General features: G+C 41.4%; 1 protein-coding gene across 1 annotated transcript in view; it reads left to right on the forward strand.

Annotated features, from left to right (window-relative positions):
* Positions 1-12,818, forward strand: part of LOC139762515 (uncharacterized) — a 70,487-nt gene extending 57,669 nt beyond the window's left edge. The window contains 6 exon segments of the mRNA XM_071687496.1: positions 5,681-6,093; positions 6,096-6,467; positions 7,383-7,593; positions 8,310-8,437; positions 9,928-10,093; positions 10,955-12,818. Coding sequence (XP_071543597.1) covers positions 5,681-6,093; positions 6,096-6,467; positions 7,383-7,593; positions 8,310-8,437; positions 9,928-10,093; positions 10,955-11,085 — 1,421 coding nt within the window. The 3' untranslated portion in view covers positions 11,086-12,818.
* Positions 12,819-17,930: the final 5,112 nt, after the last annotated feature.

The raw sequence follows: 17,930 nt of genomic DNA on the forward strand, positions 1-17,930 counted from the left end.
ACGGTGGGAAGGACGCGAGGTGTGCTGGCACGGATACTTGCTTAGTTCATCCTGCTGTATATAACAAAAACAAAGCCTTATGGAGCGTCTTTCGTGAAGGTCGATCATCCTGGGGTATAAAATATTTAAAATGATGTAGCGCAGCCATCACTCACGATAGGGACGAGGCTAGAGGCATTAATTATTGATACTCATCGCTGTCTTTGTCCCCATTACACAACCAATTTATAGAGCAACAAAGATTGTCACGTGCGTGTAATTTCAATAAATAATATTCTTATTAATGCAATCCTGTCTTTACTTACATCCTGGCTTCCTCGACCTCCTTGCTGCATTCCCGCCAAACACACACGCTCTTAATCCCCCTTGTTTTAGATAGTCTTAACTTAAATCGTACTGATTAACTTGTGTTCAAAGTTTTAAACCACTGGAATTTATAAGATAAGAACTTAGTGGATGTTTAGCTACAAACACATCTCGAGGAATGAAGGCGTGTTACGTGGGAGTTGCCGCCACACTGTGGTGCAGACGGTGTGGGGGGCTGGGATGTGCCACCCTTGTTAATGAATGGGTGGTCGTCCGCACTCCCCGGGTAGCCTCGCGAGACTCGTTACGACATGGGAAGACCTGATAAAACACATGCAATGCTCTGGTCACTAATTAAAGTGGATGGTTTTTTTTCGTGACAGACTTAGTTGAACTTTAATGGAGGAAATTCTTTGAGGAAACTGTTTACATCTCGTGAATTGTAAATAAATGAGGGCATTCGTTTCATAGAGTAATTTTACTTTCGTAAACTAGGTTAAGATTATTTTGCCCTTGACATAGAGAGCACTTATTGTTTTTTTAGGAGTTTCCATTTATCATGCGTCTGAGGCAGGGTAAACATACAGGTTAAGTTGATATCAAGGATAACTTCATCGAATGAGACGTCATCGTGAGTCCTCATCACGGCGATAATGTAAACAAAGACAGCCTCCATCTTGGAACGTTTCGTACCCTGCAGCCGCCGGGTACGAAACGTTCCAGTAAGAATGTTTACACGTTGTCTTGCTTCCTGGAAGGTCGGGTAAGAAATGGTGATGGAAATGTATTGATATATAATTCATATATCGTAAGCCACATTAGATTACTTATAATAGAATTTTTTGTGGGAAAAAATAAAATTTGCTGTGTCTCGAATGATACTGTATGATAATGGAAATACCAGTGATATATACCTTATCCGTCATGGCAGTGTGAGGGGCAAGTGTGTCGGTGTTTACTTAGTCATGAAGTCTGGACGCGTGGCTTTCAGTACTCTCCCACGAAAAGATAATCACAAAGATGGTAAAATATTTAGTCAACACGAGTCGGCCACCGTGTCCTTTTAGTGAAGGGGTGTTATCTACTTAAATTTCAAAGCACGCTCTGTTCATCCTATAATGTTTGTAGGTTATATAAGGAGGGGCTCAGGTTGATCAATAAGACTCCAAATATCCGACGTCTCCAACCATCCTAGCCCAGCCCGACAGACATTAGGAATTTTCTTTTATTTTATTTTCTTATTCCTGTTTCTGCCCTGCCTTAAAACGTTCTCGTGTTCCTCTTTATCGCCCTCATGAAGCCGGTTTTATATCCCAAATATTTCGTGGTCTTGCTGTGAATATGCGGATAAGACATTAGAGAAATAAGGTTGGGTGCATCCCAGGGTGGTGCGCACTGATCGCCTTTAAAAGTATTCGAATGTTTTTCTATTCTTTTATTCACTTATTGCCTGGCGAGTGCGCTGTACAGCGACGACGGTAATGTGTAAATACCACACGTTGTTTACTGAAGGAAGCAACATTATTTTATGTTCCATGACACATTTCTACGTTCGATTTGAACTTTACCTTCGTCACTTAAATCATCATTCGAAGTGCTTCGTTCAGGCGTTCTTCCCCGTGAGAATGATTCATGAGTTCGCAGCGTGTTAACAACCCATTCCTTATGAATGATGACTTATCATACGTAACGTGTTGTTAGGAGTTCACCGGAGTTGGTGTTTAATGTTTGCCAGTGGACGATATTCGAACGAGACGGAATACTATCCATGTCTTCGAATTGATTTTTTTTTTTTTTTCCAAAAGAAAGAACAGAGAAGGGGGCCAGGTGAGGATATTCCCTCAAAGGTCCAGTCCTCTGTTCTTAACGCCACCTTGCTAACGCGGGAAATGGCGAATAGTGTGAAAAATATATATATATATATATATATATATATATATATATATATATATATATATATATATATATATATATATATTCTTTCTTTCAAACTATTCGCCATTTCCCGCATTAGCAAGGTAGCGTTAAGAACAGATGACTGGGCCTCTGAGGGAATATCCTCACCTGGCCCCCTTCTCTGTTCCTTCTATTGGAAAATTAAAAAAAAAAAAAAAACAAGAGGGGAGGATTTCCAGCCCCCCGCTCCCTCCCCTTTTAGTCGCCTTCTACAACACGCAGGGAATACGTGGGAAGTATTCTTTCTCCCCTATCCCCAGGGATAATATATATATATATATATATATATATATATATATATATATATATATATTTATTATCAGACCAGAACTATGATTTCAAGAATTGTTTCATAGACAAATACGTAATCATTTAATATTCACTGAGAAGCATGTACATGCATATTGCAGATGAGGATATTAGTTACATTGTTTCCCATTTTTATTTGCATGAATATTCAAACGTAAAACATTTCTGTAAAAATTTGGGTAAAGGGCATTATAGGTGGGCGAAGACCATCGCAGAGCGTACACAGAGTGGGGACAGGAGAGCGACACAGGAGGGTGAAAGGCGGGCCAGGGAGCCCTGAGGGCCCTCGCTCCATCGCTCCATCGTAACAGGGCCCTCGCTCCATCGTAACAGGGCCCTCGCTCCGTCGTAACAGGGCCCGCGAATGGCACTAGCTACAATACCAAGCGAGGTAACGTAAGATGTTACATAGACAGAGTAACGGATAATACACAGTTCCTAACTCTGACAACACGACGGATAATGCAAATCAATTATATTTAGGACGCTTAACTTCATAATGTTGTTGTGGTGTGTTTATCAGGCTTCATAGTTTTCTGTAATGCTCCAGATGTGTACCTGTAACCAGATGTATTCCATGATACAGGATTAAACAGTCTAGCTGAGATTTTGATATTATTCATACTGGTGTTTCTCATGCCAAAGGCGATCATTATACTGAACATGGCGCCTATGTTCTGCATGTAAGGGTGTCAGTAGAATGAAGATGTCTGTGTGGCATTACCCTCTGCTTCAGCAAGCGGTGAGTGAGTAGCGCAAATGAAGAGGCAGCGCGCCAGGTGCACTGGCTGGGAGCTGTTGTTGCAAGGAGCGATTTTGGAAATTATATTTAGAAAGAGAAAACCTAAGTAGGATTTTATTCTTTAATGTTCAGGATTAAATGGCGAACCAAAGATATTTTGAGGAGGGGAAGTACGAAGCAACAAGAGCATTCAGAATAACCAAGGGAATTCGAATCGAAGGAGAGTGGAAGGGATTTGTAAAATTGCCGGGGAAAGCAGGCACCCTGGTGGCTTGTTGAACAAAGAGCGCACAAAAATTGCTGGAACTTGCCTCATCAGCAGCCTCTCGGGCAAACTCTTCACAAAGATTACGGCAAGTTTGAGGAAATTCCACCCTTCGATTTTTTTTTTTTTTTTTCTACTGTAGGAGCAGAGTTGAAAGAAATATAGAAAAATAGACCAGCAGTCTCGAGAGAGAAGTCTGCCATGATCCCCTTGATAGCGAAAGCCTCGTCTGATTAGAAAATGTGGGAAGGGAATCTGATCCTACTTAAAGCATGTAAAAGGAATTCAATTCTCCTTAGAAAATGTGGGAAGGGAATCAGATCCTACTTTAAACATTTAAAAGGAATTTAATTCTCCTTAAAATCTCATTGAGCCTGGGAGGGCGAATGCAATGTTGTTAAAGAAAGCTATAATTTCAGCGTGCATGGGAAAGAATATTAGGTTAATGGCTCTCGGGGAGTTAAGACAGTCTCTCACTAATGTGGACGAAGGTAAATATATATATATATATATATATATATATATATATATATATATATATATATATATATATATATATATATATATATGAAAATTTTGAGAGAGCGAGAGTAATTTCCAGTGATGAGATCAATAATACCTCTCTCTCTCTCTCTCTCTCTCTCTCTCTCTCTCTCTCTCTCTCTCTCTCTCTCTCTCTCTCGGTCCACAGACATACTGTCTGTCTCACACGTAACACTTGACCACACGTGACTAAGTCTCGGTCGTCTCAAGCATATATATATATATATATATATATATATATATATATATATATATATATATATATATATCATACACCAACATATACTCGCACATCCACTCCATCTCTCTGTAGTGTGGGCAACCTCTCCCCTCAACCATCACTCCCATTTAAATCCCCCTCCCTACACCGTCACATTCCCCCCCCCCTCCCCACCTCCCCTACAATACAGCAATTTCTCCATGGATGTCGCAACTCTGGACGTACAATCTAGCACGTAACAATACTGTCGGCGCCCGACGCCCTGGGAAGTCCCACAAATTACTGGGGAAACCTTGAAAAGTTTTCCATCGTGTCGTAGCTGATGTAGAGGCACGTCACTGCCAGGGCAACGTGGAGGGTGGTGGGTGGTTGGGTCACCCAGGGAAACCTTCAGACTTTTAAAAAGGATATTGGAACACTTTCTTAGATTCGATTTTCGCTCGCTTTCTTCACTGTATGTCGTTGTTTGAAAAGTTTTGACGCTTTTCGTCGTTAATGTTATTCTTTTATGATTGAATGTCGGCCTTTAGTGAAATTCTTGGTCAGTTATAGTTTCTGATCACGAAGCCGATGTTCTCAGTGTGGCCGCATACAGCAGCTCCTCGAGTGCGTCAACTTTCTTTTCCTCATCGTCCCGTAACGCTGTCGTAACTTTACATCTCACTTCCTCTTCAGAGGCGGAACAGCCATGTTTTTCTCGCTTATTAAGAGGAATTCTTATATATTTTTGTCGCTGGCAAAATAATGTTAAGCACTTTGGCGTCCATTCTTGGTATGAGACTTGCCTCCCACTACCAACACCGGGGGAGTCCATATTTTGCCTTACTGAACCAGAATTAGGATTCATCGACCTCTTGAACCTGGCTATACGACCCTTGATCGGGACGAAACGACCTTCGACGCAACGGTACGACCCTTGGACGCGACGGTACATCCCTTCAACGCAGCGGTACGGCGCTTGCAAGGTATGATGGCCTGGTTCTTGACATCACTCCTTGAAAGGCTTGGCCGTCATATCTAAGGGTCGTACCGTCGTGCTCAAGGGTCGTACCGTCGTGCTCAAGGGTCGTACCGTCGTGTTTAAGGGTCGTACTGTCGGGCAGAATAGGGTAGACACCAAATGATCCACACGAGACAAGTAAGGTGTCCAGAAGAGTGGACGAGGAATGGGATATGTTAACATGTTTGTCAACACTGTTGTTTTCCGCGACTTACCCGGCCTTGTGTTGATAGGGGATGTCCCTAGTGTTTCTTTCTGATGCTAATCAAGTCTTGTGTTGCAGTAGGGGATGGGGATCCTAGTGTTGCCTCCCGCCACTAACCAAGCCTTGTGTTGCAGGAAGGGTGGAGAGCAGTCCGGGGCAGCATGGGTCTCCTGCAGACTCTGACGAGGTCCAGTACATCCCGAAGCAGGCGCCGCCCCCATCCACCGCCCGTCCAGCCAAGGCCTCCCGCCTTCCCAACATCCTGACCTCCCTGGAGATCCCCCAGGCCTACCTGGAGGAGATCCTTCGCCCGGATAAGCCGCCTCAGAGACTTCCTCCTCCTCCTCCTCCTCTTTCCCTGACGAAGACCACAGCCTCCAGCACCGACTGCTGTACCAGCCACATCCTCCACCACAGCACCACGACCACTGGAGGGGATCCCAGAACCAAGGCTATCAGGGCCCCCAGCAGCAGAAGCACCGTCAGGATCAACACTACCAGAGCCTGGGTTACAAGGACAAGAAGCGCGGCCGAGGTCAGTACTACAATGGTCAGAGGTATCAAGACCACAAGGACCGTTATGACCACTACCAAGACCCGAGGTACCACGTAGAACCCCCAGTCAGCCGCAGGTCCAGGGAGAAGACCTCGTCGGGAGGTCTTTACCAGGGTGACAACGACGTCACCTACGGCAGCGTGGAGAAGACCCCACCAGGACCCAAGGCCCAGTGGTCGTGGGTCTCATCGCAGGAGACAACGTCGGAGGAGGAGGAAGAGGAGCGCCCCCACAGCGTGCCCCAGGAGGTTGGGGCGTCCGGGACGGGGCCCAGGTTCGACAGGTCCCTACCTAGGGAGGTGACGGTGCAGGCGGGGAAGACGGCCGTGCTTACCTGCAGGGTCCTGGACAGCTCGGAGAAGTCTGTAAGAACCTTCCACAGTTTACCCAAGTGGTCTAAAATGTCACAGATGATGAGAGGGAAGATAAGGCATTACGTAAGAGGTTGAGAGGGTAGACAGTAGCTAGGAATGGACCTGTACCAGCCTGATGACCCTTTTCCTATAACAAGCAACCCATGTAGTTACCAGCAACCATTCTACTAGTTTAGGATACTTGTAATTCTAGAGAGACAATAGTGTTCCAGTAAGTTTAGTTTATCAGTTGAAGTTTCTGTTTCCGGGTTGGGTAACAGAGGGCGCCTTCTGTAGTGTGAGCTTGGCTTACCTTCGCTGTGACTGCCTCGCTAAACCTTAAGATTTACCTTTTGTTAAACCTCTCACTAAACCCACTAATAAACCTCATCGTTTATCGTCGACTACACACTGATTTTAAACCCTACACTTCATCTTAAAGCAAACTACTCACTAAAACGTACACTTCTTCGCTTACTAAAACACCCCCTTCACGCCACACTTGAACTCTTCCCACTTCATCCCGCACTTGACCATCCTCCCCGCTCCTCCCCACACTTGACTACCCTCCCCGCTTCTCCCCACACTTGACCACCCTCCCCGCTTCTCCCCACACTGACCACCCTCCCCGCTTCTCCCCACACTTGACCACCCTCCCCGCTTCTCCCCACACTTGACCACCCTCCCCGCTTCTCCCCACACTTGACCACCCTCCCCGCTTCTCCCCACACTTGACCACCCTCCCCGCTTCTCCCCACACTTGACCACCCTCCCCGCTTCTCCCCACGCTTGACCACCCTCCCCGCTTCTCCCCACGCATGACCACCCTCCCCGCTTCTCCCCACACTTGACCACCCTCCCCGCTTCTCCCCACACTTGACCACCCTCCCCGCTTCTCCCCACACCCACTGGTATCCGTCACCACAGGTATCATGGATGCGTCATGAGGACCTCCACATCCTGTCCGTGGACCAGTACAAGTACAGCACGGACGAGCGGCTGTCCGTGGCGCGTCAGGTGGAGCGGCAGGAGTGGACCTTGACCATCCAGAGGGTGAGTGTGGAAGACGCTGGCATGTACGAGTGCCAGGTCTCCACCAAGCCCGTCCTCAGCTTCATCGTCAACCTCCAAGTGGTAGGTGAGTACCCCACCCAGATGTTCGTCCTCCCCTGGGTGTTGGTCGATAGATGGGGACCTGGATGAGGCTGGGGTGTGTATAGGCGTACATACACTGGAGAAAAGACAGGGAACATATATAAAGGGGTAAGAGACGAGGCAACACTGGTGTAAAACCCTCTGCCTGTAACACACACACACACACACACACACACACACACACACACACACACACACACAGTTACTTATTCACTCTCTGAGAGAGAGAGAGAGAAACACACACTCACTCACCCTCACACCCAGGTTACCCTCCCATTAGCCAACATTCGCCACGTAAAAATTGTACACGAATTTGCACGATTAAGCCTCTTGTACTGGGCGCGCACGTCACATTACTCCAGAACACACACACACACACACACACACACACACCAGTTAAGGGTCCTGGAACATTTGCAGCTGTTTCCAGCACGACCAAACATTTCCATACCGTCTCCGTTTCTAGGGGCAAAGTTGACACCAAAGTTGACGGAAATATATAAGTTTACTTATTTTCACGTAAAGATTTTTGTAAAAAAAAAAAAATCACTTGTTTCATGAGTCTAAGAAATATTGATGATTAGATGGGAGTCGAGTGAGGTTTATTTGATATTTTCCTCCCTTGACGTGGTTGTCGTTCACCTCTCCCTTGACGTGGTTGTCGTTCACCTCTCCCTTGACGTGGTTGATGCGGGCCAGTCCCTCGAGCGGAGGTGGTGAACGGACCGGAGATCTTCGTTCATCGAGGGTCGTTGATCAACCTGACGTGTGTCGTCACCCACGGCACCCAACGACCCGTCTACGTCTACTGGTACCACCACAACAAGGTACGACCCGACTATTCTACCAGCACCACCACAACAAGGTACGCCCTAACACTACCAGTAACACAACATTAAGGTACGACCCGACTGTATTCTACCAGCACCACCACAACAAGGTACGACCCGACTGTATTCTACCAGCACCACCACAACAAGGTACGACCCGACTGTATTCTACCAGCACCACCACAACAAGGTACGCCCTAACACTACCAGTAACACAACATTAAGGTACGACCTGACTGTATTCTACCAGTAACACAACATTTAGGTACGATATGACTGTAGTCTACCAGTTTCGCCACAACTTGGTACGACCTCATTTCATTCTACCAGTACGACCACATCAAGGTACGACTACCCTGTATCCCCCAGAACCAACGAACAATTTACAAAATACACCATAAACAGAGCTGTAGTCTCTCACAGGATCATACGGGTCTGCAAAAGTCTGAATGCGTCTCATTTTGCATAATTAAAAATTCAGGCTAAATATTCCCTAAAAACAAAACAAAAAAAGTCAAGTATATAATATGCAGTATTTTGTATTTCGCTTTAGGGTCAGAAAAAAAAATGGTGCAACTGATGGATGTGATTTATCAGGTTTTTTTTTTTTTTTAGATAATGTGTGTATTTTGATGAGTAATTAGAGATGATGAATATAATCAGGGTTGATAATGATTATATTCACTATGGAAGTTTACACCTGAAAAAAAGAAAGTCTGAAAGAGATATTCTCAAACGGTCCAGAAAAAGTCTTATAAAATATTTAGATCTTGACTGTCCATTGTGTGAAGCGTGCTTCCAGTACCCTGATTACCGAAGTGTAAGTCTGTTTGATACACAGCGGAGGACACGTGTTTGTTGAGTGTAGGTCGCCGCAGATGCGTGGGCCGACAACAACAGCTGTGTGGGTATCGTGCGCGTGATAGGCAGGTGTAAAAACATTTGGCTCCGCCACCAAAGCCCCGACGTCTGTCAGCGACTCACACGGGTTGCCAGGGGGTCACGCTATCAGCCACAACTCACGCACGGGTGTTATGGAAGCGGTTACTTACGACACCAGCAGGAAAATCTGGTATAAAAGTCATGTGTTGTGCCCAAGTCATACTACTGTCGCTTGAGGAGGATCAAAGATTGTCTTCAGTATGTCCTCAGATCTCGCGATTACTGTTCACAATTTGTGTGTGTGTGTGTGTGTGTGTGTGTGTGTGTTTGATCATTGTCTTAAAACTGAAGGAATGCGTCGTGTAAATCGTAAACATTATGCACACTAGTGTGATTTTTTTTTTTTACATCGTTAACGAAACCCTAGCCACCAACAACCAAGCTTAAACCGTGTAAGTAAAATGTTAACTACTTCATTCAGTAATCACCATACGTTGATTACGCTAACATTAACTATCAGTAGTAACTGAAGGAAGCAGTTTGCAACTTTTGTATCTCAGATTTACCCACAAGCGCGACTAGTTACTGGTTCCTTCCCCCGGCAGGTGTTGGACTACGAGGGTCGAGGTGGAGTAACCGTGATCACCAAGGCCAGCAGCCACACCGTCAGCCACCTCCTCATGAGAGCCGCCACACCCCAGGACTCTGGCCTCTACTCCTGCAGGCCATCCAACGGCGAGGAGGCCACTGCCACCCTCCACGTCCTCAATGGTCAGTGCATTTGTTTCCCGCCACAAGGCCTCGGTCCAGCTGTGGACAAACGTCCTCCTCGAACCCCATCCTTGAAGGAAAATTGATGTCCCAAATAGAAGAGAATAGAAGAAGGTGAAGATGATGTATTAGTCTGTAGGAAGGGAAATGCCTGTCAATAAAAAGGAGTAGGTCTTAGCTGTCAGCATTATCTTTTATGTCTTAGATGAGATGAGATGAAGAACGGGACACTATAGTGTTGGTGATAGCCGAATGAGAGGAGGTGAGGAATGTATCCATCCTGAAGGTATGGTTGGAATGAGATTTGAAGACAGGAACATTCTGAATGAACCACAAGGTATCCACTGAAATGGTCAATGTCGTAATTGAAATTAGGTAAACTGTGGCAAATTTTGAAATATATATTTATACGAGAGATATTGTAGTACTGACAGTTACTAAGATATTTTATGAGGGGTTTACCATTACCTGCTACAGTCTCTGTTTTTTATAGTTTTTACGAATTTGTTCAGTGTTGATGTTATGATAATGATTATTTTTAATGTAGAAGGTTCATGCTTGTATAAGATGCAACACCTCATTGTAGATTTGAATCTGCAAATCCAATCCACAAAAGATATGTTTGGGAAACACTGGTTTTTGAAAAGGTCGTGACTTATTGTGTTCACATATACCTTTACTACAGGTAAACAGATGTCTGAGTAACTTTCATCATCATCTCGAAGTTAGTGTAGTTACGGCTGGTCCATATTCAGTATCAGTTTTCCTGAGGTTTAGAATTTTTGATGGGGTGTTTTAAAGAATGTTTCTCTGAATAACATCTTTTCTCCTGTGTCTAATGCTGATCCTTTTTTGTCTCAGGTGAGCACCAAGCGGCCATGCAGAGTGATGCAGGTCCCAAGTTGCTTGCGCCTCTCATAGTCATCGTGCTGGGTGTCTGTCTCACCCACATCGTGCAGCCGTACATGAGCAATGTTGATGGTGCCCCTTAAGAATGCCAGCTCCTCATACTTGCCACTGGAATGTAGCAAAATCCGCCAATATTGTAAAGACGTTACGGGCACATCTTGTGCATTGAGGGACCCCCCTAGTTTGTCACAAGCGGAACCTGAGTTGACATGTATGGTACTTGACTACGCTGAGTTCATCGTGATGGTCTTATTTGGGTAGCTATGCCCAAGTGATGCATGACGTACCTGGGCCTTCACAGAACTTTAGAGTATTGGAATGATAACTGAAGTGTGTGGTACCAGTCCAGTTGACAGAGACGTTGAGGAGCGGCAGTCAGCTTCGAGTTCTGATATTCTTGAAGACCTTAACATGGGAACTCCCCCCAAAAAAAGATTTCTGGACTGCTCTCTAGCATTCCTGTGTACATATGTACATAGTTTGTAAATAATAAGGCCGTCTTCATGTTCAGGAGGAAGTCAGATCCACATTATGAAGTTGATTAATTTACAATCCTAGAAAACCATGCATATGTACTGCAGTGTTGCAGACGTTAACTTACAACACAATTTTTTTTCATCATCCACCAAAGACCTTCAGTGCTTCTGACATGCTACAGTGTGCCATAAATTCACTAAACACGTTTGAAAAATGATATATTGCATGTAGGCTGCTAAATGTTTTGTTGTTAAGACAAAACAACTTGTGATATAACCTCACACGACGACAGTGTTTGATAATGAGTCCAGTTGTGTGAGTTAGTTTGAGGATAAGATTCGTGCGAGCAGGTCATGGGACTCGCCCTTGGTGCTGATCTGGAGTCATTCTTCCTTATATCTGCGGAGATTATGGAATATTCCTTCCCTTCTAACGTAAATAAAATCGATTTATGCTTTTCATTTCTGTACTTAAGTAACAGATAAGGCCAATCTGAGGAAGGTTATTTCATTTGAGATTCATGGGAAAATAGATCTGGTGTCCCAAAAAATAGAGTTGGCCAATACATAGATCTGTGTTTGTTGCTACACAGACCAAACATGTATTACCGAGTACACATTTTACATGTTGCACAATTTATAAAATATCAAGGTTTCATGAACGCCCAAGAACTCTGTTACTGTTGATAAATATTTGCATTAAATTCAGTCCCTTTGAAGCCTATACAATATGTTGAACCAACAAAAGATTTTTTCAGTATGTTTAACAAAATTGTTTCCATACTGGAGTGGAAGATTTCAGAGAAAGACTTTCATGAGTGAAAAGCTTATGAATTATTGAGAAACATGAGAAGTCTTGCATAGGGCATCATGCAGTCACAACTTCCCACATACTGGAAAGAAATTATTAAGATCGTGTGAATCCGGGAGGAAACGGCATGACCTTCTCAGAGATCACAAATCCTAAGAAAAATAATATTGAATGTCTGAGACATTTCGAAATACTGTACATGTGTAGGAGGGAAGAACTGACTGTAAGGACATTATAAGCACTGGGAAATTGCAGATTGTCTTCAAGCCTCAAAGAATTATGGTGTAAACTAACACTGCATTATCAATTACACATTTAACCATTTTTTTGTGTATAAATTGTATATAAAGGATAATTGTGTCTGTATGACTGTACATAATGTATTTTAGTAAATTCACAATATGTATGTTCATTCCATATAATCAGGCGTTACTGTTACTAAACATCTGCCCATTTCAAGGTAGTAGTATCTTTGTTGAGCAGTTCATAAGTTTAAAGATTTTCATTTGGTTTATATATATATATATATATATATATATATATATATATATATATATATATAAAGGAATGTCACTGTCAGAGAGGTGTTACTAAGCACAGTCTGAAACTGTCCGAAAATATAGAGAGGATGAGTGAAAAAAAGACTGACCAAAAGGATCTGTTTGTCAAAAGTAGAGGGAGCAAAGCGGAAGGGGAGACTGGAAAGGCAATGAAAAGATGTAGCGAAGAATGTTTTGGAGTGCTGAGGCCTGAGTATTCAAGATTGTGAATTGCATATGTATGGCTCAAGATAAGGTGCCTGAGGCTTGGTGGAATGCCTAAATAGAGCCATTGTATAAAGGTAAGGGGGATGAAAATTAAAATTGGAATTGATTAGATCGATGTGGTATATGGGGGACGACGTGCTGTCAATGTGCTGAAGGAGGGCATATGAAGTGGTCAAGGTAAACCATGGAGTAGTCTTAGGCTTGACTATGAATGATGGGCGTTGGTTTCATAACGGATATATATATATATATATATATATATATATATATATATATATATATATATATATATATATATATATATATATATATATAGTGGATATACGCAAATGAAGCCTTTTTCTTTTTTATCCTGACACTACCTCGCTAAGGCGAAAGAAGCAGTTAGGCAGAAGAGAAAAATACATATACACACTGCCACTTCTGACAATTTTTACTCACACATGATCCTCCATCATGAAACTACTGTTCCCTGTCTGTGAACTCTCTCCTTCAGTACACTTAGTTTTAGAACATAATAAAGCTTAAATGCATATAAGATGTATTATAGTTTTCTTAAGCATTGTATATATATAGTTTATGTTCAGTATTATAGCACTGGAAGGAGTTTGAGTCTCACAGATTCTCCGTTACGCATTTTAGAATAAGGTGAACATTTGTACGAATTTCATTGAGAGATAATGATCATGATTTCTGTATTGATTTTACACACACACACACACACACACACACATTATATATATATATATATATATATATATATATATATATATATATATATATATATATATATATATATATATTGCCGATTTTTAGATGGTATTGAACATTAATACACTGATCCTTAAATCTTTGTACGTTTTTGTCTGCAGACTGTATGTCATGAATGTAATCTATGTATATTTTAGATTAATGTAAATTATATTTTCATATATTTTATGTAACTGAACCTTTGTTTGATTTCCCTTCACCGAATTGAAATCCTCACTACTTTGACATATTACATCCAAGGCTTTGTAATTGTAACTTTTCAGCATTATTATATATTCTGTTTTCAAACATTTGCATATAAGTGAATTGTCTATATAGATAATATTTTACCGCTATATGAAACATGAAATGCGACACAGTATTTGTAAGAGTATTGTGGACGTAACTAATCGAATGTATGTGAAATTTAGTATTTTACTTAATGATTTCAAATATATCTGGCAGGTGTGACGTGAAGGGTTGACCGTCGATTATCGAGTGCGTTTCATTACAGTAGGGGTGTGTGAGGGTGCGTGTCCCAGGGTTGGAAAGTGTGTCAAACGTAGAGTTAGGGGAGGAGAGACTTATCTTGGGAAAGTCAGCCGAGTTTTATTAGTTTACTGGTCTTGCATGTTACGATATCTCGTGCGTGATGGGAAATTATGCTCAAAAAATGTAAGATGCTGTAGGTGGAGAAGTTAGAGGACAGCGAAGACAATTTGGAACTAGGTTGGGTAAGGACATGACTAGGTTGTTAGGATCTGATGGAATGCAGGGAGACGGGACGGCTGGGAGAATGAAACATAATCAGGGATTTGAAGAAAAACAAAGGGGGACAAGGAACAGCTGAGGTTTGGAAGGAATTGAGAAATTGGGTCAGAGATGAGGTGAGACGAGGGTAGAGTGAGATAAAGTTGAGACAATAAAGTGAGGCTGCGAATAGGCGTTTGCTTATATATATATATATATATATATATATATATATATATATATATATATATATATATATATATATATATATATCTTGCAGATTTAAGTATTTACACAGCCGCCTAAGCGTCTCAGGACGCGGGTCAGTGAGCTACATGGGTCTGGGCTTCACCATGTTAACGAAAATTCTCCAAAAAGAAGGAAATCGAGCAGTTTTATTCATTTGTAATAACTTCTTGGTTCTCATTTGCAGGTACAAAAGTTTTCCGTATGACCTGTAATCATTGCTCAATAAAGAATGGCCACCTAACTTGGCTTAAGTAGATGTGATAGGTCTCGCATCATCCAGGTCAGATATTGCGTTCAAACGCCTCGACACATGATAGGCGTCACGCCTCTATTTTTTTTTTTTTTATTTACCCATACAAAAAGCGTAATATTGTTTATCTCTTATCCTTTTTGTGCCTAAGAAGTGAAATAACATCAGTTTCACACGAAATGATACTCATTGTCAATGAATGAAATTACCAAGAAAACCAAATTTTACATCAAATATACCGTGCATTGTTCGAAAAGTCAGGTGCCAATTATTTATTTATTTTTGTATTTATATATTTCATTCTCTGTATTAGACTATACCAAGAGCTGAATTTCTATTAGAAATAATACTTATTTCTCCTTTTGTTGAATTATTTGTAAAGAATACAGTATAAAGTGATATTAAGCCACTAAATAAAGCTATTTTTTATCATATACGTTGTAAAATGGCAACTTTTACTGCTATATATATATACCCCAACCAACCTGCCTGCAGTTACTTCTTGTTAAAGGGGGTAAGTGATGCTGTGGTGTGGTAATTAATTGACCCAAAAAAAAAAGAAAGTTGAGTAGAAAATGCTGAAATACTATATTCAGGTGAATAAAAAAAAAAACTCATTTACATCGTAAAGAGTAATCGTAAATGCAAGAAGTTTGACACCACGATTGGTTCTGATCACAGTAAACACGTTCGACGAAAAATTGAATGTTGAATTTGATAATTTACTTTTGGCATGTGGAAATAGATCGACTTATTGAGTATGTTGGTAGCCATGTATACCATTTTGAAAATCATCCGTCTGTAACTTGTGGGAACAAGTGACTGAGTAACGTGCATAGTGCAATTGTTTGCAAGAAGTGTACCCCATTGAGGAGCCATTTTGGTTTGCAAAATAATTAGAAAGAACAGAAGTGATGTGCAACTTGCAAGATGGTGTTGCCGTACCAAGCACAACAGAAAAGTTGCCTAAAGATAAGAAATCTAAAAGCTCTGTGATGAGGTGCTATTTATGAATGTTGAAAATTGCATTTCGTGGCCGTGATGAGAGATCTGACTACAAGGAAATTATATCGAGTTAATGTATTGTTTGGCTGCTTTTGATGAAAATTGCAAAATCTTGAAAACTGCTTCTGTAGAGCATTGTCAGCAGGCATGCGTCATGACCTTACTGATGCTGAAATCAGAGTAGAGTTTGAAGAGTGCATGTATGTTGTTATTATGCTGGATGAAAATATCTGATGTATATATATGCAACTTTCAAAGTGTTATGCGTTATATCATTTATCAAAGACTCGGTAGATTTGGTGACGTTAGCAGAACATAAGTGCTGGGGCTGTTTCAACATTAGATGTGAGGTGTTCAGGCAAAGATCAGCAAATCCACTTGACACCATTTCATTCACTGCTCTACGCACAGATTCGTTTTGACTTGAGCTACATCCTGTATTACAAAGTGTATTAGATTGTCCTCGACTTCACTGTGGGCTTTTATTGATTCATAGTTGTTCATCAAAGAGAGCGCCATTGCTAGATATCTCAACAACACGACTTTTTTAAGCTTATCTCCTGAAAGATTTTCAGATACTTTTTCAAGATTTATCATTTTACTAAATAACTTCTCGAAACATTACAAAATCATTAGATGTATTTGTTTGATCAATACGAGAATCACTAGTTTGATGACATGGAATGCAATAATAGAGGGGACTATGGCTTGCCTCTCCAAGAAAAAAATATTGTTTACAGATTTTTTTTCTGAAATCTTGGATACAGTAGTGATGTAGTGAAAGAAGGATTAAATTCGATGAAGGCTTTTTGATTCCACAGAACTTCTGAACAATATAGGGTTTATCATTATTATTATTTTCAGAAAAATATATCAACAAGGAAATACAACTATGTTCATGAGATCAGCTGTATTTACTGAGAAGAACCTTTATCAAAAATAGCGTATAGAGTTATTCAAGTGTATGCCAAAAGAGTACCTGCAATGAGTGTTTAAGCAGCTCCTGAAATTAACTGTTTTTATTTATACCTGGTTCATCAACCGAGGAAGGATCGTTTTCTTTCAAGAAAGAAAACTTGTTTGCAAAATGCTCGAGGACACTAAAAGCTTTCACGTTTCGCACTGTTATCAACTGAATATTCGTTTTTGAAAAACTTTGTGAAATAAGAATATTTACATAGTGTTACTGAAGATTCTGGAAAATATCGGATGCTTGAATTTCATTATATAAAATACCTATGGAGGGTTCTTCGTATTTCCGGAAAGGTAATGTAAACATAATTTTTCAGTAAATTAGATGTATATTAAACTAGGCCTATGCTCCCTTCCCGTCATTAAAAAGAAAACATATCCGATGTGATATTTGACGGGTGCGTGTACTAAGTATATGAATCGATATACAAAACAGTAATTTTGTGCAAAACTATATAACAAATTTCGTTTCAATACCTTTAGCGAGGTAACGTCAGGAATGTGTTATGCACATTGTACTGGAAAGTGTTATAATCCAGAAATCTTAGAATATCAAAGTTTTCATGTCTTTTCTCTCCTACCGTAGACCAGTGTTGGCTAGCTATCTACCTTTTCAATACTGCAACATTTAGATCGTAGAAATACTGTAAAAGCAAAATCCCGCCGCTCACAAGTCATGATTTGGCCATCTCGTGTCAACACTTAAAAGCAAGATAGACCACTTGTCTCTCTGCACATTAATGGCTACGTCTTCATATCATCTCCCAGATCATATTATTCACATGTGTTTCCTTTTCCTCCGCCTTTGGCCTGACTGGAGCTATTAAACCTATACATGATGCGTAGTTTGGTGTAGGACTTACTTAGGTTCGGAGAAATGTAAAGAAGAAAGAGCTTT

The sequence above is a fragment of the Panulirus ornatus genome, chromosome 43 (genome assembly GCF_036320965.1).
Source record: "Panulirus ornatus isolate Po-2019 chromosome 43, ASM3632096v1, whole genome shotgun sequence".
In the NCBI taxonomy this organism is placed as follows: Eukaryota; Metazoa; Arthropoda; class Malacostraca; order Decapoda; family Palinuridae; genus Panulirus; species Panulirus ornatus.